Genomic DNA, 24,213 nt, shown 5'->3' with positions numbered 1-24,213 from the left:
ACACAAAATGGCAATTCTTTTACAATGTAAAAGTGTCCTCTCTTTGGTTCCATTTTTTTGGACATTGTACCCTGTCAGAGATTGATTGCCTAGATGTTAGTAACCATTCTTTTAACTTGTATACAACTAGGGATGTTTTGGCCCACTCCCTTTTCTGTTTTTAGATATGATGACGTTTGTTTATGGTTTTGAATCATAGCAACAGACACTTATGCTTTAATATGGTTTTGGACTATAAAAGATGTACTCAAACCTCAGGAGGGGGTCGAAGGGTGTAGACTTGCAGCCTACCCCTTGGCCTGCTGGCTGGTGGATCCAGACCACCAGCTGGTGAATCAAGATTCCATCTCCTGCTTTAAGATTGATTCAGTGATTTATTGCAATCTCACCTTTACAAAAGTTGGGGAGTGGATGGATGAGAGAAAAGCTGTTTCACAAACTACAGGAGCAGAGAAATGAGTTATTTGAGAGATGTATAAGTTTTAAGCACCATTTTCTGGAGTATGTCAGCATTGCCCCAGGCTCTTGTCTGGTTGTTCCTGACTGTTCTGAGGACCAAGTGGTGACAACATAGTGAGGTAGTCTTGAGTGGTTGGGAAAGTGTAGAAAAGAAACCATGCTAGCTACAACTTTAAAACAGAGTTTCCCCAATTTTTGCTATGGACTGAGTTACAGATATATGGATGCTGGTCTTCTCAGCCCTCTAGGTGGAAGGGCCTAGGCACCTCCTGCAAGAGCAACCTCTTCTAATGACCCATTTGGGACTTTGCAATATTATCCTTTCCTAGTTTTCTCATGAAGTATAAGCACTGCTTTAGGAAGCTCAATGCACTCAGAAACATCAGCCTCTGTGAGGCCCCTTATACTCAAAAGTGTTATGTTGCCCTTTTAAAATTTCTACCCTGGTCTCCCTCTGCCACCCATTCCTATTCCAACCTACCATTCAAAAAAGCCTTCCTTAAGGTACACTAACTACCACAGTTTACAGGATTGAAGGTGAGTTCTCTGCCCATGATATTTTTGGCATAGGTGGCCCTGGGCCCAAACTTCAAGAGGCATGCGCCCACAACAGACTGCTATGGCTTCAAGAACATCCAGATCATCCTGACATTGCTATTAGAAGAATGAGACCTGAATACCACGGGCAGGAAGTCCATCTTCACAGCTGCTAACCCATCTGTCAAACCCATCATCCCCCAAGAGAATGAATGAATGAAAGGGGAAGATTTTTAAAGTGAATTTGTGGGCGGTTACAAGGAAACAACAAAAACGACCAACGAGGTGACCCCGGGAGTCCTTTTCTTCCTGGCCCTCCTATTCGAATCATCACGCTCCACTTGTGTGACGTGGTGGACGCCTGGCTCTGGCAGGCGTGGGATGCCCTAGCCCTCGGCAGAAGCCCGTAGGCGTCACCGCGCCTTTCCAGCCACAGTTCCAGGGGAAACGAGGGGGCGGCGACCTGGCGGATGCTGAGCACTGCAATCCGAGGCCAAGCTAGGCAGCGCGTTGGCCTGGCTTAACCCTCCCTTCCCATGACCTCCGCCGTCCTCCCCGCCCCTCGTCCTCCAGCTGAGCCTGCGGCCGGACGCCTGGCGCCCCTCTCCTAGCCTCCTACACCCGGGCCACCTCCTCCTCCCCCGGATCATTTTCCTCCTCCTCCTTTTCTCCTCCCCCGCCTCTTCCGTTTCTCAAGAGAAAGGCTGTAGCCTCCTTCTCGGCTCCTCATCCCCGGCTTAGGTAATACGTTTTCCTCCTTACGCCAGCCACCGGCTCCCCCGCCACCATCTCTCTCCTCCTCGGATCTGGGGCTGGGGCTGGCTGAGCAGCGCGCGTTCCATCGCCTCTCCGGAGGGTAGGTGAGTCAATCTGGGCCGGGAGGACTCCTTGCCTATGCGCCCCGGCCTGTGAGGTCCTCCGTCCCTGCAGCGAGGCTGCCCCCGGCCTGGCGCTGCCCACCCAGGCAACGCCGCTGCAGCCAGCCGAGCAGAGGAGCTCGCGGTCTCGCGGCGCCCTTGGTTCTGCTGTAGCGACCCAAAAGTAATCAGAGACGGGAAGGCAGAGCAGCAAGCAACTTTATTATTATTTTTAATCCAATCATTAGCATTTCTAGGTCGAATAAGCTGATTTAGCCGATTTGACAGTCGTGGAGAGCAGTAGCCCAGGTTCAACAGGTAGATGGCATAACTGTCATGCGCCCCTTGGTCGCAGCGTGTACATTTGAGAGATGCTTCTAAGTGCTGATAGCTGTTGGCTGCCTCTCGTGACCTACTTGATGAGTGTAAAATAAACATGATGGAACTATATTTAGAAAAAAATCTTTACCTCCTTGATTTAAATTTTCTCCGCATTTTGAGAGGCGGTTTTGTGAGACGCGCAGTTAGTTGGTATGGACAGAGCATAAGTGGAAATAATTAAACCTGGTTTGGCCTAATCATGTAGAAGGTAAGACACAAAGCGTGAAAGAAAATCTCTACATTATTTAGTACATCCACGAAAACAGTTATAAACAATCACATGTGTTTCTTGGAGACTTCCAGTTTTAAAGCTAGTTCTCAGGTGTTGAATAAAGAGATGTGTTCCCACTGGGTGGATGGTGTTTACTTGAAAAGCATAGTGGATTATGGCCTTGTGGACAGACCACTTAAATGCATACCATATGATGAATAAAACATATTTTGGCCCTTTCCCCTTAATTCCTGGGTTTGAAACCAAAGTAGATAAGAATTGGCTTTGCCCAGCCTGATAATAATATAAAAGGTGAAAATAATCCACTCAACTACTATTGACTAATGAATTAGCTAAGTGATCTCATTCTGAACTTTAAAAATATCCCTATGAGGAGAAAAATAAAGGCAATAGAAGAAACACTTTTCCCCATACAAGTATTTTTTGTAGTCTTATTCAGAACATACTTTAAGTTTTTGAGAATTTTTATGCTACTTTTGAAGTTAACTCTTAGTCATATGGTTTACATAAGATGCATATAAGTTACACTTTACTTTTTGCACAGAATAAACTACCTCTTCAAGCTTTTGAACTAAACCACCACCTGCACCACCTGCGAATTACAAATTTAAATTATGACTATATTTGTTGTAACACTTTTAAAAAAATGTAATTTCTTACTGGGCATAGAAGGCAGGAAAAACAAGTTATAAATGGTAATTTATCCTACAGGCATTTCCCTTTTTATTTCTATCTCTAAAAACAATTAGAAAATGTCTTATTCTATTTTGTGTTTTACAGACATTGCTTAAAAGATAATTATATTATATAAAGTGATCAATAAAAACAAACATCTTCATTTTTAAAGGTGGGGATGGTGTATATGAGAACTTTTTCCAGATGTAAGTCCTTATTAATGTCCTTGTTAAAATACCTTGAATTTAATTAATGCAAATACCTTGAATTCATTATAAGTAATGAAGCTAATGGAACTCCTCTCTCTCTTCCTGTTGATATTCCTGTTTGGCTCAGAGTTTGGAAATAAATGCTTTGCTTCCCATCTCCCGCAATTAGTGTAGTGTTTCACAAATGTGTTTGATTTTTAAAATTACCTAGGAGTATGGGCAAGTGAGGGGGAGGGGTTTAAAAAGATTCCCAGGTTGCAACTTGGTGCTTCCTGATTCAGAATTTCTAAGGGAGAGGGAATACTTAAACTAGGCAAAGATGATAAAATTTTAAGTTTTTCTTTTTTTAAAAAAAGATAGATTTGGAAAACAGGTAAGAAATGACTGTTGCTAGAATGAAAACCTATTAAGATTCCTGTACATAAAATATTCTTAAATGAAAGATGATTCTCTTAATATGATGATATCACTAATTTAGGAAACCTCAAACTTTTATATCCTTTTGTAGTCAAGCCTCTGGTGGTTGAGTTTGGTAAACATATTTTCGTATAAATTTAGTTTCCTTTACGTGGTATGCAGGGTTAATTCAAGTTCTGTCACATTCTAAGAACATTGTATTAATGAATATTTAATGCAGATTACTGTGACTTGTAATCCACAGGAAAATAAAGTATTGTGCCTGATAATTTCTTCCATGTAGCAGATTTACTTGTCAGATTTACTTGTGCTCCTGATTAAATAAAGGGAAGGAAAGCATGCAACTTTAAGTAACTTAATTGTAGTTTTTATTAAAATGACTCCCCAATCCATTAAAAAAAAAAAACAAAAAAAACTTGACCATAAGAAAATAGTAGTTGTACATAAAAACAAATTGACAACATAGAGGATTAAACATATTTCCCTTTTTTCTTTCTCTTTGCCTTTCTTTATTTTTTATTTCCTTTTTCCCTTTCAGGGGAATGTAGTTATTAGCTTGTTTTAATGTTAATCAACTAAATATTTAAAATCTCCTAAATTATCCAAGTTTAAACTAATTTGAATATTTGCTAACTTTACCAATAGATATTTAAACATGTACCTTTCTTAGGTGACAATGGTAAATTTCCCTCAATGCAAATGAGAGCAACAATTAACACCAAAGGAGTTAAATTCAAGTGAACACAGGAAATTGTTCTTTTGATATTGCTCAAGGAAAACAGATCAAAGTTAAAGTGATGCCCTAAGTTTTCATTACTAGTGTTTTTTAAGTGAAGATTTGATCTTCAAAATTCCAGAAAACCCCTCTAGTTAATTCCTCCCTGGAATTTGCAAGAATCTGTATAATCCCAGTTTGATCTGGGAATAATTAAAAGTCTGCATTTAAAATCTGTATTTGTAAGCCTTATGAATATCAAAGAGTGGGGGATATAAAAATAAGACTAAGAAAATTAAATATTAACCCACTTATATATTTATTTAGGTTGCAGAATCAGCAAGAATGCACAAGCAATTAGTATATTTATATATTACTGTGGCTTTAGTGAGCTATTCATATCTTTTTAGTACTTTGAACTTTTCCAATAAAAGATTCTACAATTTTTTTAATCAGTTCATGTTCCTTTAAAAGCAAATATCACGTTTAGTATTCTGTATTGCTCTAATCAACATTTTGTAAACATCTGTTAAAGACAAACATTTTCTTCCACAAAATGAAAAAGTAAATAGAATGCTAGGAGAGATGTGAAGCATATAAAGGATACATAATCTGTGATCTCTGCTTGGAACTTTAACATTCTGGGGATTTTTAGGTCCAGTTATTTATCATTGCAGATGTAAGTAATAATATCTTCTAGAAAGTTCTACAAAAAAAAATATTTGGACTCATGTTTTCTAATAGTTGTAATACTAAATTTGCATAATGAATAATCCTTTATATTTAGTTTTGGTTTGAGAAAATCCTTTTAAATATGTTTAATGAAATGAAAATCAGACAATTGATAGAACTCCCACTGTGTGTCATGGAGAGATGGAATGTGTACCTACTCTGAAGGCACTCACAGCAGTAGATTGTGCCATGGAGCCCCAATTGGTGACTTGGTGGGAGCATGAGACCCTCTCACTATGTTTATTAACTGCTTCATCCATACCCAAACCACTGTGTATAAACATACAGTATAAATATTAAAAACATTGTGATTATGGTGCAAAATCAGCATCAAGAGTAATAGTGCCTTTCTTTCAACCTAATTTTCATACTCTAACTCCAACCTTTTTTTTTCCATTCAATTAACGTATATTTATTATGCTCATTATTTAGATGATAAATGTCAAATGCTTTTGAAAACATGCATTTCCTTTAACCTGTAATTTTTCTGTAAAATCTGTATTATATTAAATTTACCATTTTAACATTTTTTTCTTGTGGTGCAGGGGATTGAACCCAGGGCCTTGCACATGCTATGCAAGTGCTCTACCACTGAGCCACATCCCCAGCCCTTAACCATTTACTAGTGCACAATTCAGCAGCACTAATTATATGCACATTGTTGTGCAACCATCACCAGTGTCTATCTCTAAAACTTTTTCATCATTCCAAACTGAAACAGTATACTCATTAAACAGCAGCTCTCCATTACCTTCTCCTCCCAGACAGGTAACTACTATTGTACTTTCTGTCTTTGTGAATGTGACTATTCTGAGTACCTCATATGTAACTGGAATCATTAAATATTTGTATTTTTGAGGCTGCTTTATTTTACTTAGCATGGTATCTTTTATAGGAAAAGTAGATATAAAAAACAGAGAAGTTTTTAAGTGGAACAGACCATTGAAATCATCCTATCCAACTGTTTTCTCTTTCTTTTTTATATTTGTAAAATCTAAAGCAATAATTAAAATGATAAAAATGAATGGTAAATTAATATTAAATAATAAACAATAATGTAATAAACAAATTAATTAATATATTTTATTAGTTTTTATGTATAACTGACCATTTTCTTATGGCCAAGTTTCATTTTTATGGGGGGGGGTGTTGGGGAGTCATTTTAATAAAATTTATAAATAAGTTACTCCAGTTTGCAAGCTTTCATATGTTTAATCAGGAACACAGAAGAGGTGACAAGTAAATTTGTTATATAAAATTTTCAGGCACAGTACTATATTTTTCTGTGGATTACAAGTCACAGTATAACCTGCATTAACCATTCATTAATATGATGTTGTTAGAATGTGACAGAACTTGAATAAACATTTCATACAAGTTCCCCAAAGCCTAAGTCACATGGCTAAGGTTATACACTCAGTAGGTGAAGGACAAAGCAGAGCCTAGGAACCAGCTCTCCTGCAGCCTAAGTAAGAGTTTTTTTTTTTTTTTTCTTACCACACATTCCTCTGGCCTCTATAGAAAATAAAAAGCAAATGTTAAATGAGTTGGTACATCCAGTAAATGTTGCAAGAGTTTAGAAGGAAAGATAAATTGACTTGGGAATCCCTTGAAGACCTAGAAAGTTACATTCAGAAAGAAACATTCAAATTGACTCAAAGATTGATCAAAACTATAAATGATATTTTACTGGAAGAGATTCTTTCTACAAGGAATACTTCTTGTCTTTTTTTTCCCCTCTCACTGCCTTGAGTTGTCTTTAAAAAGTCTTTTCTTTCCTATCGTTAACAAAGTTATCCTGAATCTACTTTTATTTTTCATATTCCATCCTATTTCAGATTTCATTTACAACACCATAGTTGTTCTAAAAACATTAGCATAGAAAAGTTTAAGGATGTAGTTGAAATACAGCAGATAGAAAAAAACCCAAATCAATAAAGTTTCTAGGCAGAAAATGTTCCAAACTATGGAAAAGAAGGGAAAAAAAATGGATCACTATCAGTTTAAAACTATTTCTAAATGGAATACTTTTTGATAATTTTCAAATGAGTTCTGGGAAGTCTGAAATGCCTGCTTTTCCCAAGTGTTTTGCTAATGTAGAAGAGTTATTATGTAGACCAACTTGTTCCCCTGCCACCTAGCATTTAATTTCTGTTACAAAAAGCAGGGTAAGTCAACTTAGCCTGAGGACAAGGCTGTCCTCATTGCAGTAGCCATCGGAGTCCCTGTTCTGCATCTAAGTAACCAATGATGGACAGGGTGGACTCATGTCATACCTGGTGTTTCCTTAAGTTGTCATATAAAAATCAGCTGAGGGACTTTTTTCAACCCAGATTTATTGAAACAATGCCTACTGAAGAAAATGCAAAAATCTGTATTTTTAATGTGTCCCAATTAATTCTCGATCTCACTTATTTGTAAAATACTACTTTAGCACAAGCTCTCATTTAGAAGCTACCAGAACAATATTTGAGAACATCAGTCATCTCTGTGTAGCTTATTGCTTTGAGCAGCATCCGTGAGCAAAAATGTTGACTAATGTAGTTCATTAGTAACCTCAACAAAGCTAGAGTGAGTTAAACTAACCACATTAGAAATGGTATGTGTCTTCTTTTGAAGGTTAGAGAGGATAGAGTGAGAAATGTTAAGGAAATGTCTGTTCTAACAAACCAAACTAAACTCACTCTTTTACATGATTTAATTAACAAAAAATTAGTTTTGTTAAGGATAGATCACCTTTAGCTGAGATGGTATAATTTCAGAATCTCATTCAGTGCTCAAAAAATGCAGTTCTGTTGCTAGTCATCCAGATACAGTTGTGGATTTTTTAAAAAAAAAAATGAATTTAGAATATACATAGACTTTTATGTAACAAATATAGGTCCATGTGCCTAATAGCACTTGGGTAATGCTGATAAAATCCAAGTATAGTAAACATTATGACAAAAATTCTGTATTTACAAAGCTAAGAGAAAATATTATCAGCTGGCATTTATTGAACACTTCTGAAATATGTGTTAAGAGTCCTAAGAAACCACACGTTTGAATCTCTTGCCAGACAGAGAATAGACACGTAAACCAGTGTATAGTATTATGGAGAGCTGGGATAGAGATTTGGCCTGCTTCTAGTCTCCTGTGGTCCAGGAGCCCAAGATGGAGGGATCTGGAATGGCATTCCTGCAGGAGCCAACAATTGAACTGATTCTCATCCTTCTACACATACACTAAACATACACGTGTGCACGCATATGCACACAAACACGTGTGTTGAGTTAGAAATACATACTTGAAAGTATAGAATTTCTCAAAATATGCTTAATTAATTCACTCAAAGTCAGTGCACCCACTCAGATCCAGAACATTACCAGGGCCTGAAAGTCCCTTTACATCCCCCCACCAATAACCCCTCCTTATTTTCCAAAGGTAACCACTATAGTGACATCTAACACCATGAACTAATTTCGCCCGTTTTTTAACTGTGAATAAATTAAACAGCACAGTGTATATCTTTCAAATCTGAATTCTTTCAGAACAGTGTGCCTTTGTGAGATGCATCCATGTTGTTGCCTAATTGCAGTGGTTCATTAATTTTTAGTGCTGTATGAATGTGTTTATGCTACAGTTTCATTTGTTATTTATGGTTACTTGGGTTATTATCAGTGCTAGATTATTAGAATAATGCTGCTAATAAATACCCTTGAATGTATCTCTTGATACACACTTGCATGAACTTCTGTTGGGTATATGTGTCCAGAGGAAATTGCTGGCTCACAGATTTACTTGCATTCAACAAATTACAAATGGTTTTCCAAAATGGTTATGCCAATTTCATGCCAGCACTGTGTAAGAGTTCCCATTTCTCTGTATATCACTAAACCTTGAAAGTTTTAGACTTTTTAATTTTAACTATTCTATTGGTTAAGTGGGGGTATCCTGTTGAAATTTTAAGTAGCATTTTCCTCATTATTAATAAAGTAGGCTGCCTGTTCATATGTTCTTTGACTTTTTGGATACCCTCTTTAAGGCAGTAAGTTTCTTGCCCCTGAACTGATTCTGAGAGGGTGAGTGACCATTAAGTAGACAAAACAAGAGGAATGTCCCATCAACCAGCGGGAACAGCAAGTGCAAATATATAGTATCCTCAGAGCAGGAGAGTAAGTGAGTAGAAAATGGGAAATCAGCTGTTAAAAGGTAAAACTTAATCAGCCCTAGGGTGCAATGATGGCAGTTCCACCCACATCAAAGTAATATAACACCAGAAATGTATAGGCGGTCCCATACTAGAAGACTCACTGGCTTCTGAGAAACATTGGACAGTCAAGTATCTAAAAGTTAAACAAAGCTTGTATACTGGAAAGACAGTTTAGTTTCCAATGAACTCAAGAGTTGCATTGAATGCTTGTAGTCCACTTTCCCCTGGCCGAGGTAACCGGGTGGGTAGATGAGCAGTCACAGGGCTATCGGACGAGGTGACTGTTAGTAAGCTGTACAACAAATTGAGGCCTATGCTGTCTTTGGGGGCTGCTTCTATTCCCTTCCCTTTTGCCATGATGGCCTCTAGTCTTTACTCCCTGAAGGTAAAGTATGGAACAAAGGAGAGATGGAATGAAATCTGCTTCCCCTACTTACTTGTGTGACTTTGTTAGGGTTAGGTGTACAAGGAATATTTCTGGATCACAGCAATTCAAACTAAATAGAGCGCTACTTCACATGTGTCCATCTAGGAGACTCCTAGACAGCTGAGCCTCTTTGAAAGAGGTCAGGACAAGCACCTTCTTATAAGACTTGCATGTACTTTGTGGAAGCCAGGCCTTTTGCCCCAGCAGCCATGGCTGTCAGGCAAGGCCATGCATAATGCCTACCGATTGCCATTGCTGAGAGAGAATGAGTGATGGGCAGTGGGGCAAAAATGTGGGCTCTGTAGAAAGAAGAGTTGGATCGTCTGCTGGAAGTAGGGAATGTCAACAAAATACTTTGATTCACTTGCCATTTGTTAGAGAGTACTTCATTTTGTTGAGGGCCTTTATCTCTGTGTCACATTTCTATCACTGTGGACAACAAAAAGGCACAGACAGTGCACAGAAGAATAGACTCCCAGGGCCCTAGAATCCTCACAAATTCCCCTGACAAAATATCCCCCTGACAGAAAAGTGTCTACCCGCAGATGGTCTGTCATGAAGCTAGAGCAATCCCCCAGCCTCCAAGAGCCAGAGTTTCCACCCAGATGCCCAGAAGGCAAAGCAATCAGGTCTGGCCTACATAAAGGAACCTCATTCAGGGTTATTCAGAGAATTACAAGTAGTTCCCAGGCTTTTGATTTAATGGACTAGTACATTTTCAGAAAAGATTTCAGTGACCCATATAAACTTGCCAACCTCTTATTTTTTTTTTCAAGTAAGGACATGTGACTATGGTTTTTGTGAGGTTGTGTTTAATTGTCATAGATGCCTTTTATTATTATCTACAATAGCTCATTAGATCTTCATGGCATCACTGCATGGTATTATCTTCATATTATGATGAAGAGAGGCTCAGAGAAACTAAGTAAATTTCCTGAAAAATCATCTCAAAGATAATTTCCATGTAAGGGCAGGTAGTGGCAGAACTAGGTCTTGAGTCAGGTCCACTTGAAACCTTTATCCTTCCCACTATGTTAATTATCACCTCTGAAATATGCATCAACTATTCAGATAAGATATAATCTCTCTCTCTTTTTTCTCTCTCCCCCCATTTCCCTCCCTCTCTCCCCTCACCATCTTTCTCCCTCTCTCCTCTTTTTCCTCTTATGTTGCTAGGGATCCACCCAGGGCTTGTGCATGGTAGACAAGCACTCTACCACTGATTTACTCTCCTAGTCCCAGATATGATTTTTTTTTTGGCAGTACTAGGGATTGAACCCAGAATTCATGCATGCTGGGCAAGCACTCTACCTACCACTGAGCTTTATTATTATTTTTTGAGATAAAGTCTCACTCAGTTGCCCAGTTGGCCTTGAACTTGTGATCCTCCTGCCTCAGCTTTCCAAGTAACTAACTGAGGTTAGAGGTGTACACCAATGTGCCCAGCCCCAGATGTGACTTTTAAACCTCTGATGTTACAATGAGATGATAGAATGGCTACAAATTAAGGTTGAATTTTATCTTTGTAGAGATATTTTGATTTTTTTTCTGAAATGCTTTAATTTTTTCAATATTTCTCCAACTACTGTGACAAGAACACAAAAACTAGAGACCAACCCTGACATTATGACACAATTTAATATTAATATATAGATATACATTGGGTGTGAGATGGTGAACAATGAAATTTCGTTAAGCCTGTTTTGCTGAAATGTGACTGAAAATAGGATGTTACAAATCATGGCTTATGAGAGAATTCGTTTCAATGCTCACTGCATAGTGTGGTATTTTGCTGTTAAAGTGAAGAGCTCTGGGAAGAAAGTTTATCTCACAAAATTAAACTGTTGACCACTTAAGTGGGGAATAAAACTCTAATTTTTATTATTTGACCAGAACACAAAAGAGAAAGACATAGATTGTGTTGGCATTGGCTAAAATCATTGAGGCCTCTCTATCAGGAGAGGTATTGCAAGCTGAATTGTGTTCCTCTGACATTCTTACATTGAAGCCCTGAAAGCATACAGGAGGACGTGCATAGGTTATATGCAAATAAATATTATGCCATTTTTATTTAAGGGACTTGAACACGCACATATTTTAGTACCTAAAGGGATCCTAGTCCACCAAGGCTACCAGGAAATAAGTATATTTGGAGAAAGAACATTTAAAGGCTACATGAGATCAGATGGATGGGCCCTAATCTAATCTGACTGGGATCCTTATAAGAGGGAGTGACCAGAGATTTGTGCCCAGAGAGGAAAGACTGGGAGAGGCCATAATGAGAAGAAACTGTCTGCAAGCCAAGGAAAACCTCAGGAACTAATCATGTTAACATCTTGATCTTGGACTTGCAGTCTCCAGAACTATGAGAAAATAAATCTGTTCCTTAAATTCCTCTTAGGCCCCTACCACTAGTTATATGAAGATGGTTAAGGGAGACATCAGTGGAACTGATGGATGAACTTTTATTACTCAGTAGGGTACTTTACAGTGAGTCTAAGGATCAGCTGAAGAAAGGGTTTTTCTGAGAGTAAAAGGAAAGTAAAGTGTCAATTAGTGAGCTCTAATGCTCTGACTCGTGACAGACATTAGTTATGTGCATTTTTTGCTGTATATTGTACATCATAATAATGTGCTTAGGATTATTATATAATAATCATTAATTTCTTAAACAATTGACAATTTGTGGAGAACAATTTCATTGGCTAGAGTAATGCTTAACAGCATAGGCTTCATCAGCTTGCAGGGCTTGAATCCTGTCCTGCTACTTCCTAGCTGTGTGATTTGGGGGCAAATTCCTTAACCTCCTTATACCTCAGTTTCTTAATCTGTAAAGTGGAGATAATACATATTTCATAGGGTTGTGTGAGAATTAAGTGTGCTAATATATTTGAAGTGCTTAGAAGATGCCTGACATATATTAAGCACCTAGTAAATGTTTCAACTTTGGCCTATCCATGCACGTGAATAGCTACTAATAGAACCACAAGCATCTATTATACCTACAACTAATAATAGAACTTTAGGTTTCCACCAGGATACCTGCCACTCTTGAAATGACGGCCAAAATAAGTGTGTAAAGTGAAAACCTTTCTTTTTAAAATCATCTCAAAGATAATTTCCATGTAAAGCTGGAGAAATCCTGTATTGGATGTGGTCCTCAATTTCTCTATAGACAATCTCAAGTATTCAAGGTCAGGATGAATTGTTCAGTGTTCCCTTCTTCCTTTTTCTTTCTTTCTTTTCTTTTTTTTTTTTTTTCCCTCCAGGGCTCCCTTCTTGCTTGCATGAACTGAATTGAGAATAGATGGAGAGAGCTATGAGGAAACAGCTTACAGAGAAGTATAGTAGGATGATTTGATTTGATTGGAAGAAATGGTTTGTTTAATCAGAAAGTAGTAGGTCAGCTGTGCAAATTAGTAAGTCTTTTTTTTTTTATGTTTTGGGACAGGGTCTTGTTATGTCATCTATCTGGTCTCAAATGCCTGTGATCAAGTGATCCTCATGCTTCAGGCTCCCAAGTAGTGGGAGTGGGGACTACAAGCATGCATCACTGTATTGGTTACCTGGAAAGTCTTGTGTTGGGGCTGTAGGATATATATATATATAATTTTTTTTTTTGAGAGAGAGAGAAAGCTGGGGAACTAGAGAAGGAAAAATATCTGAAGAAGTGCTAGGTTGGTTCAGATGACTGGAGAAAGTGTAGTGTCAACCTGAACCTGGATAGTTCCTCTTGGAGTTTGACAAAATATAGTGATCCCTCAGTTCGGAATAAACAGTGGTTAAGGTTGAACTTTGGGGTATCTTTGGACTTGAAAAACATGATTATTATGCTAAGAATTTATAAAATATGTAATCTATTCATTACAGGACTACAGTCTATGGCTGATAGTTCTCCCCCATTGGTCAAGTGGCCGGGCTTGCTAAGCAGCAACTGCTCAGGTGGGAACAACAGTCACTGAGGAAATAAAGGTCGGGTCCAAAGAGGAAGAACTCAATTCCTGGGGGCAGGAAATGTGTCAGAGGCTACCTAACGGTGTAGTTGGTACAGTGCATCTTTTCAGAAAAATATTGATTGGTTTTAACAAAGTTGAGTATAATAGCCAATTCTGATATTGTTTATCTTGAAAGCTTGCAAATTGGACTCCTTAACATCTTCATCCTTTTAAGATAAAAAGTTAATTGGATACTGTTGATTCTTTGGTTCTTGTTCCTTAACTTATATAACTGCAAAACATTTATTAAGAAATTATAATTTATCTCTCAGGGCTTATGATATACTGGGAATATGTATGCATATTTCCATGTGTTTATTATACATCATTTTAATTTGTGCCATATACATGTCATATATGCCATAAAATTATTTCTCAAAAGTGCCTTAGCTTACTAATGAAACTCTTTTTCTTAATGTGTAGGTTCAAGTCAACTGAAGTGAATCTTCCAACATATCATTCATTCCTGAAAGAAAAAAACATTTAAAGTTGGAAGATGTTTTTTAGTTTTAAATACATCTCTCTACCTCCTAGGAGCTTTTTGTGTTGTTACCACAAAGTGTTGTTGTGTTTTATTTGGACAGTTACCTTAAGATACTTTAAATGTCATTGCTTATTATAAAAGCATTATATGTTTACTATAGAATATTTGAAAATTATACAAAAGCCTAATGAAAAAAAGTCATATGCAATTCACTATTCAGCAAAAACTATCATTCAACCACCACCTACTATTCTCTCTTCTTTCTCACTCTTTCAGTGTAAACAAATATTGATAATATACTGTTACTCTACATATAATCATAGATGGTTTTCCATTTGACACTGTAGCATTAGCACATTTCCACATTATTCAATATTCCTCATAAACATGATTTTTCTGGCCTCATAGTATTTTATCTGATATTTTACCAATGCTGAATATTATTTTCAACTTTTTCTTATTGCAAATAATATTAACTTACTGTGTGCAGAAATACTTTAACTCAACTCATTTCCTTAACCCAAATTAAGGAAAGATTGGAGTTACAGACTAAAAAAGTGCTGTCTTCTGTAGGGACCTTGATACCCTTCTGTCGATTGCCCTCTGGACACCTGCTTGTTTGTGAGCATGCGTGCATCAGTGCCTTCTCCAAGGGTGAATGTTAACTTTAAAACATATAAAACCAGAAAGAAGATGTCTCATTGTTTTATCCACTGCCCTTTTATTACTGTCTAGGTTGGACACATTTTCTCATGCTGGTTAACCCATAATCTTACAACGAGGAGAACATATTTTGTTTGCAAACTTAAGATGAACTAACTGTGACAATTCACAGTTAACCCTGTTGCAATAATATCTTTATATTTGTTCTAATTTTCAGTCTCTGGGAGTCCATTCAGGAAATTTCTTTCTATAAAGGAAACTGTCTCCTATGATGATAAATAGCCCAAGTGTCAGTATGACCACTGCAGAGCCCTGTACAGTTAGTCTTTTGTAACCCTGAAGAAGTGACTTCACCTCCCGAAGCTTCCGTTTCTCAAACTGTAGAACAGGGAAGGAAATCCTCATAATAATTCCTACAAAAAGAAACTGGGACTTATTCAAGCTTTTAATACGAGGTAGCTACTATTAAGGGGTGAAAAATTTTCTCTAATTGCAAGATAGGCCCAAGAGATAGATCAAGGCGTGGTAGCCTGAAACTTTAGAAGCCAGGATTTTTCAAGTTCCAACAAGTTGCAAGTCTCAATGTTTTGCTGTTTAGACTTTCAGTTGGTAGGAGGAGTCTACAGATAATAGGATTTTTTTTTTTTTTTAATGGGGCAGGGATAAGTTGGCTAGGAGATGGCTTGTGCTGCTAGCCCAGCAGTGGCCTTAGAGTCTTGCAGGACACAACAATGCTTGCTGCCTTGCTACTTAATACTTGAGAAAGTTGCCCTGGAACTGAGAGCATAAGTCTGTCCTACTTCTCTCTTCTTCCTTCAGGGTGAGAAAAAGAATACTGCTTTAGTCCTACTGCTGAGTCTCTGTGATCAGACTAGGGTCATTGCAAGAATCTGGCTTTCCTTTAACACTGTGCTCTGTCTACCTGTCTGTGTGGGACTCTGTAAAGATAATATAGATTCTCATTCAAGGATTTTTCTCAGACTGATAATTCAGTTCTTTGTATAATGTATTTTTGAGAATGCAATCATTTTTTTTCAAGATTTTAAACACTAAGTTTTAAATTTCAGCTTATAGGTACAGCCTTCCACTCTGAGGCTGTGATTATGTTATATACTAGCTGTTCAGCAATGCTGACCAGGTTGACTGCCTGCCAAGTGGCTGGTAGTGTGAGGCACCCTGACATCACTCTCTGAACTGCTTTCTCTTTCACATTCTTGCACTTTACAGCTGACAGCCCAGAGAGTGGGAGCCGATTCCACCAGAAGCTGCCACTGAAAACCAAAGTTCAGAAATGTCAGAGATCCTCCAGGAACTGCTCCGTGTCTCAGAGAAAGCTGCCAACATCGCCCGGGCATGCAGGCAGCAGGAAGCTCTCTTCCAGCTGCTCATTGAAGAAAAGAAGGAGGGAGAAAAGAACAAGAAGTTCACAGTTGATTTCAAGACCCTGGCTGATGTACTGGTGCAGGAAGTTATAAAACAGAATATGGAGAACAAGGTAAGAAAGGTCATGGCCAAGGTAATTGTAAAATACTTGCCTCTGTGGCTCCCCCCACCACCATAGAATAGCATGACTTTTATTCCTTTTCAGAATATTAGCATCTTGGATTCAATAAATATCTTGGGTTCCCCTGTCCCTTGATAGGATTATAATGCTGAAAAAAAAAAAGTTCACTGCAGAAAATCTTTAAAGTACAGAAAAGAAAATAATAATCACAAAAACCTTTCTTTTATTAATGAGTTTCTTCTTAGTGAATCATACATGTTCTCTGAAACACAAACAAAATTGAGCTCTCTTAACCCTGCAACTAGAAAAAACCACAACTATGTTTTGCTAAATATTATTAGAATGTTTCCTTTCTTTGTGTATGTGTGCACGTGACTCCTATCATTCATCTCATCAGAAATGAAAGCACATTGTTTTGTAGCCTGTGTTTTGGTTTATTTTTAAACTTGGTATAGTAAGTCTCATCTTTTGGACTTACTCATGTATCTAATATTTGCCTTGGTTATGGGGTTTGTAGCTCAATGAAGTCTTCCTTTGTTCTACTACTAGAAAAACATTGTCATAACTAACAGTGATTATGATTCTGGGTATCATGAGCTGAATCACAAAACAGTATTCATAAGTAGAAGTGGTAATAGTAGTAGTGGTAGCAGTAGTAGTAATAGTAGTAGTAGAGATAATACTAATGATGATAACAGACACTTATAAATGCTAAGTGTGTGACAGGCATTATTTTAAGGGCTTTGAAAAGGGTAACTTATTTAGCTCTTGTAACAATTTTATGGCTTAAGAGCAATTATCCCAATGTAGTGAATGAAAAAAGGGACCACAGAGAGCTTAAGTAACTTGCCTAAGGTTACACAGAAAATGAATGGCAAGTCAAGTTTTTGAACACAGGCAAACTGGCTCCAGAGTCTACATCCTTTTTCTTTTTTCTTTTTCTGGTAACAGAGATTGAACTCAGGGACACTTAACCACTGAGCCACATCCCCACCCTTTTTAATATTTTACTTGGGGCCTCGCTAAGTAGGTGAGGCTCACTTTGAACTCATGATCCTCCTGCCACAGCCTCTGGAGCCACTATGATTACAAGTGTGTGCCACTGCACCCAACTTCCAATGTCTATGTTCAATAGTAATATTGCCTTTTAAATGATAATCTAATAATTCTGTTTAGCTTGGGGGAGGATAGAACTTTGTGACATAAAACATTTTAAATTATTGGAATATTTTCTAAGAAATGCTTAAAATATGGGGCATCATTTAAGTGAAATCTTAACCACAGGAAGGTGATAAGAATCAATGACCCCACGAAATTTCTGCCAACTTTGATTTTCTTATACCCTGTAATATCTGTTATATCTGGCTTAGATAAAATAAATGAAGCAAACTTATTTTTGTTTATTACTGCTCAAGATAATTGAGTACAAATGATGGTTGAGCAACTGGATTAGGTATGTTTATGAACTAATATTTTCCACAGAGCATTATAACAAGTTCAGGCAGTCATTCATTCATGAAGTAAATGTCAGAACTTATGAACAAATAGTTTTCCTTTTCAATTATATGAAATATTTTTATTTCATGACCCTTATGCCTTGGTCCCTCAGAAACAGATGTTTAAGCAGGCTTGGAGACTGAGCTTCCATCCTTGAAGAACAGGATGGTTGCCAGCCCTCATTGGCTTGTACCATCTTTCAAAACAGAAAAAAATAAAACAACAACAACAAAAAGCAAAAACAAAATAAACAAAAAAATAAACCTCCAAGTGGTTCTGGGCATTATTAAAGCTTTTGGCCATCTGCAGATGACTGGGCTTAAGTATTTAAAGCATCTCCTTACTTTTGTTCCCTAAGAACATCATGCATATCACAAGGCAATTTTTATTTTTTAATTTTAATTTTTTTTATACTGGGGATTGAACCTAGGGCTCTCTACGAGTGAACCACATCAGTGTTTTTTTTTTTTTTTTTTTTTTTTGTGAGACAAGGTCTTGCTAAGTTGCTTTGGGTCTCACTAAGTTGCTGAGACTGACTTTGAACTTGCCATCCTCCTGTCTCAGCCTCCTGAGAATTATAGGCATGCTTCAGCAAATATTTTGAGAAAAGTTATTCTCACTACTGAGGGTCAGAAGAAAAATATATTTGAAAGTTTCCTAATCGTACAGAGATGAGAGAAGATTCTTACTTGACTCCATTTACTCACTTTATATTGATGCACAAATTATCAGTCAATAAAGTTCTACACCACCCCCCCCCCCCTTCCTTCCTATATCTTCCTAGCCTGAAAACTAATGGTATTTCTAACAGGAGCAGAAACATATTTGAAAATGAAAAACAAAATCTAACATTACCCTCCTATCTCTTCTATCTAGTCTCAATAACTTCAGGCACTTGATCAATAATATTAACTTTTATAAGGTACTAGGGTGCTGTTTAAGATGATAGTTACAGTATCTCCTTTGCAAGCATCCTAGCTTTAGGGCCTTTCTACAGTAGGATAACAAGACATAAGAAAACCAGACTTCAACCACGATTTGGATTTAGAGAGGCAAAGGGACAGGAAAATATTAGAGAACTAAGCACCTGACCAAGCTAGTGTCATTTTTTATACTTGATTTGGTTTATACATTTGGAAATTTCTGAAATTCAGATGTAATTGTGTTTAACTTGAAATGTAAGATGGAAATCTATTGGGAACTGAACGTGTGTAGGTTTTAGTTGTTGTTTTGCTTTTTATCATATTCTGAATCATTCAGTTTCCAGGCTTGGAAAAAAATATTTTTGGAGAAGAATCCAATGAATTTACTAATGATTTGGGTAAGTATGAGAATCTTAATGTATTTTTGTAACTTAGTTATCATACAGTATTCTGATCTCCAACTTACACCATGAAATAAGTGGATGTTTGGAAACCTTTCAATGTCAACAGTATTATATATTTGAATGTAAAGCTTCATTCAATCTCTACCTCATAATATCATGCTATTTAAATTAAGAGAGAGATGTGATCTCTTAGAATAATTTACCATGACCATGCATCATTTTAAATATAAATCTGTAGCATTTAAATAATTAATAAAATTACCTTTTGGGAAAATTCTATGGTCCGTTGGGAACTTAGTGGAGGTTATCAATGCCCCTAGAGCCGGGCGTGGTAATGTATGCCTATAATCCCAGTAGCTCAGGAAGCTTACACAGGAGGATCTCAGATTCAAAGCCAGCCTCAGCAAGGCGAGGCGCTAAACAACTCAGTGAGACCCTGTCTCTAAATAAAATACAAAATAGGGTGGGAGATGTGGCTCAATACTTGAGTTCCCCTGAGTTTAACCCCTGGTATCAAAAAAAAAAAAATGATGCCCCCAGAAAGATGCACAGCTACATGTATGTACAGATAATTTCAGGTCTAAGTCCAATTTCAGGTCTAAGTCCAATTTCAGGTCTAAGTCCCAAGGGTTCCCTGGGAGCCCTTGACCCTGAAATCCTGGGTGATCTTGAGCCATCATTTCTCAAGGTCTCAGAACTTCTGTAAAGGTACTTGAAGTAACTTAGTTCCACCTGTTTTTTTGTTTGTTTGTTTTTATTTTGCTTGAGACAGAATCTCAGAGTCCTATCTTGATATGTTGCCCAGACTGGTCTGGAACCCCTGGGTTTAAGTGAGCCTTCTGCTTCAGACTCCAGAATTGCCGGAGATATCAGAGCAGGCCAATGCCAAGATTTTAGTTTTATTTATGTAGTTTCCTATGGGCAGATTCCCCTTCAGTGACCTCCATGTTCTATGGCAGTTTAGGGGAAAATATCATAATCTCTGATTATTTTCAGAGAAATTTTTCATTTTTAGTTTGTTTGGGATTTTTGTTTGTTTAATATTAAAAGACTAAAATAGTGAATCTTAAACGTTGATCATGGGACAGATAGTCAAATATTGAGAAACACATTTATAAAGGAAGAACATGAGTTTCTGGATTAGCGTCTGATAATCTTTTTAAGTCTCCTACATGAGCAATATATTAAAATGACCTTGGTTCTATAATACTGTTTTAGTCAGTTTTTTTTTGTCGCTGTGATCAAAAGACATGGCAAGAACAAGGTAGAGTAGGAAGTTTATTTTGGCTATGGTTTCAGAAGCCTTGCTCCATAGACAGCTGACTCCACAGCTCTGGGACCCAGGTGAGGCAAAACATCACAGCAGAAGGCTCCCAGTGACCTACTTCCTCCAGCCACACCCTACCTGCCCACCTTTACCACCCAGTGTATTTTTATCAGTGGATTAATCCAGTGACATAGGTTATATCTCTCACAATCTGTTCCTTTTGCCTCTGAAAATTCTTGCATTATCTCACACATGAGCTTTCAGGGGACACCGCCTATCTAAACCATAATAGACATTCAGTAGGAAGAGAGAACTAGCTGAAGGTTAAAAATAACTCCTATGATTAACTCATAAGAATTCCTCATTAAAAATCCTACATTTGACTACTTTACAAAGTTATTTCGATACATGATTTATCCAGAATTATAGGAACACAAAACCATTCCACATCTACTTTCCTGTTTGTTAAAAGGGCAAAGAAATGTAGAGCAGGGAAGAGGAGAGACTGTGGTGGATAGTGTGATTTCAGGCAGGATGGAATCTTGGCAGGAATTCAGGTTGCCCTCAAAGTGTGATGGGGATTCACTAGCCTGTTTTAAGCAAAGGAGTGATATGGTATAATTTACTCATTTGAATGATCCTGTAACTTTTAGTAAGCCCAAAGGTAGTGTTCAGTGTGTGGCACTTATTAGCACTGTTATTCCTCAACTTTAATAGTTTAATTGAATTTGAATTTAAATTTAAGTGTTTCTTGCTGATGCAAAGTCATCATTATGGGCTGGGGGTATAGGTAGGGGTAGAGTGCTTACCTAGCATGTGTGAGTCCCCTGTGTTCAATCACCACCACCACCAAAAAAAAAAATAAGTCATCATTGTAAATACATTCATACTGTGCTTCCCCAACTTTACTGATTATATCATCAAATGAGTATCTTGTTCAAATCCAGTAGGGCTGGTCTGGTGGAAGGCCTCAGGTTCTGTTTTTTTTTCTTTCTTTCTTTCTTTTTTTTTTTTTAATGGTATTCAGTATTGAACCCAAGGGTGCTCTACCACTGAACTGCACTCCCAGCCCTTTTTATTTTTTTTTTTTATTTTGAGACAGGATCTTGCTCAACTGCTGAGGCTAGCATTGAATTTGTAATCCTTCTGTCTCAGCCTCCACACCCAGAGAGGTTCTGAATTTCTGACAAGCTCCTGGGTGATAACAGAATCTGCTGGTCCTTAAATCAGATAGGGTTGTGAGGAATATGTGTCTATATATCTAAAAGTGCCATGTTTTCTTAATTTTTTAAATGAGTTTCTTGTTTTCTCCATTGAGGTCTCTTCTTGTACTATTAAATTGCCTTTGTAAAAAATTAAATTTAAAAAAGACCCCAAAAAAAGGATCAATTATCAAGGATTAAAGGATTTTTAACTGGTCTGTGAACCCCCTTAAAATTGACACAAAATTGTGTCCATGTGGATGTTTTCCTGGGGAGTCAGTCTTTCAATTCCTGTATCCTACCCTGAGATTAAGGACATGAGGCCACTGGGCATCATGACTTTGTGAAGCTCCCTACGTGATTCTGGTGGTCATCAGGCTTAGGAACCACGGGCATGGATATGTTGACCTTACCTAATACAGGTGCATGGGTTTTGCAGCCTCCTCCCTCCTTCTCTCTCTTTCCCCTACCTCTCTGTTCTTTCTCCACCAAAACTCTCAAGATATAATGGTTTTAGTTTGTCCTTTCTAGGGGAAAAGATTATCATAAAGCTGTGTTCGACAGAGGAAGAAACAGCCCAGCTTCTTAGCAAAGTCCTTAATGGTAACAAATCAGCATCTGAAGCACTAGCCAAGGTTGTCCATCAGGATGTCACCTTTGCTGATGCAGCTCTGGATTCCATAGTGATCAACATTCCACAGGACCTTATGGGAATCTGGGTGGATCCCATAGGTAAGTATAGGAGAGTATGTTTGCTCTGTTACCTGTGTATTTGTTCTTGTGTACAATCCTTTTTCTTTCTTTCTTTCTTTCTTTTTTTTTTGGCTTGGAAAATAAAAATTATTGAAAGTATAGTTTAATTCTCCTAGAAGATTTAAAATTTTTAAGTTTCAAAATGCTAAGTGAAGAGTTGAGGTACATTATGATGTGTTATGTTATAGATATGTGTATATATACATATAGCTATGTACATATGTACCTTTATACACAAGTCTATAACAGGTGTGTGTATGTACTACACAGGCCCACAGAAGGGCCAGACTGGTAAATAAGTGAGAACATGAAGTGATAGCAGTTATAACAATTGAGAACACATGTTACTTAAAGAGTGCTTAGCTCCAACAGATTGTGGCCGTATGGGAGTACAGGCCAGATCTTCAGATTTTTTGGTGGGAGCAGAATAAGCAAAATCCAGGGTCTTAAATAAAAGTTTCCAGTTCTTAACCATTGATTACTAAACAAATCAACAATCAAAAACAGTATTGATCTAGCATAATAGTCAATGTGTCTCATGAACCATCAGTTTATTGTGGTAGGAAGATAATCTATAGCTCATTGTTTTAAAAATGTGGTCCTTATCTTCAGTGATGCCACTAATACCAAGCTCCAGGTATTGTGCCCCCCATCCCATTTTTTTCCCACCTCCCTGTGATATTCCACCCAATACATTTTACTAAGCAGACAAACTCCTCCACCCTTTCCAGTGTTATAAAAATGGATTTAATTGTCTGGGCTTGGTGGTGCATGCTTTAGTCCTAACCATCGGGGAGACTGAAGCAAGAGGATGACTTGATCCAAGGAGTTCTAGACCAGCCTGGACAACATTGTGTGACCTCATCAAGGAAGAGGAGAGGGAGAGGGAGAGGGGAGAAAGGAGAGGGAGAAATTAAAGAAATAGTGGTTTAATCAGAGAACTACATAACATTCAGTCAATGGATTGTATGTGGAAATGAAGTCTTTCCCAAAATCTTTGATTACTTAAGGATAAACTACATCAATTATGATTTCTGAAGGACAAGGATCTCCTGTTTCTTGTTTTTGTTATGGTTTTGGTACCAGGAATTCAACCCAGGGGCACCTAACTGAGCCACATCCCCAGCCCTTTTTTAAATTTTTTTTTTATTTTGAGGCAGGGTCTCACTAAGTTACTTAGGGGCTTGCTGAGTTACTGAGGCTGGCTATGAATTTGCGATCCTTCTGCCTCAGCCTCAGCCTCCTGAGTCCCTGGGGTTACAGGCATGTACCATCACACCTGGTTATTTCTTGGTTCTTGATTCTATTCTCTAGCTCTCTGCATCTTCTGCCAGTCTCACCCTTAGCTGGGTGCTAACCCCCCAGATGCTGGCAGGCAGCTCTCATATCTCTGAAGAGGAAACAGCTCTTCCACTTCTTTTTCACAGGAACATCATTAATTTCTTCCTTTTTATGCCACCATCATTGTCTTTCCTCCTTGGAACTTGAGGAACCAAATAATATTAACAATAATAGATAATTCTGCCTCTGGCATATTGCTGGAAGAAGACTTTTCCATCTCTCATTGTACTAGTCCTCTGATTAATAACAATTCTAAAATAACCTCACCATTATTCTGAGTTGTTAACTTTTAAATGCTTTCCACCTATGACAAATATTTGTAAAGTGCTATACTAGATGCTGCAGGA

General features: G+C 37.6%; 1 protein-coding gene across 3 annotated transcripts in view; it reads left to right on the top strand.

Annotated features, from left to right (window-relative positions):
• Positions 1 to 24,213, top strand: part of Inpp1 (inositol polyphosphate-1-phosphatase) — a 33,294-nt gene that overhangs the window by 5,857 nt on the left and 3,224 nt on the right. Inside the window, exons 2-5 of one of the 3 annotated variants that reach the window (XM_027925017.3) lie at positions 1,030 to 1,852; positions 16,203 to 16,470; positions 19,237 to 19,297; positions 22,304 to 22,504. In XM_027925017.3, coding sequence (XP_027780818.1) covers positions 16,267 to 16,470; positions 19,237 to 19,297; positions 22,304 to 22,504 — 466 coding nt within the window. In that variant the 5' untranslated portion in view covers positions 1,030 to 1,852; positions 16,203 to 16,266. Of the gene's footprint in view, positions 1 to 1,029; positions 1,857 to 16,202; positions 16,471 to 19,236; positions 19,298 to 22,303; positions 22,505 to 24,213 lie in introns of all 3 variants that reach the window. The other 2 variants (XM_027925016.3, XM_071618985.1) reach the window with 2 other exon arrangements.

The sequence above is a fragment of the Marmota flaviventris genome, chromosome 11 (genome assembly GCF_047511675.1).
Source record: "Marmota flaviventris isolate mMarFla1 chromosome 11, mMarFla1.hap1, whole genome shotgun sequence".
Classification (NCBI taxonomy): domain Eukaryota; kingdom Metazoa; phylum Chordata; class Mammalia; order Rodentia; family Sciuridae; genus Marmota; species Marmota flaviventris.
Note: the sequence above shows the minus strand (reverse complement) of the source record. Positions and strands in the feature narration are given on the sequence as shown.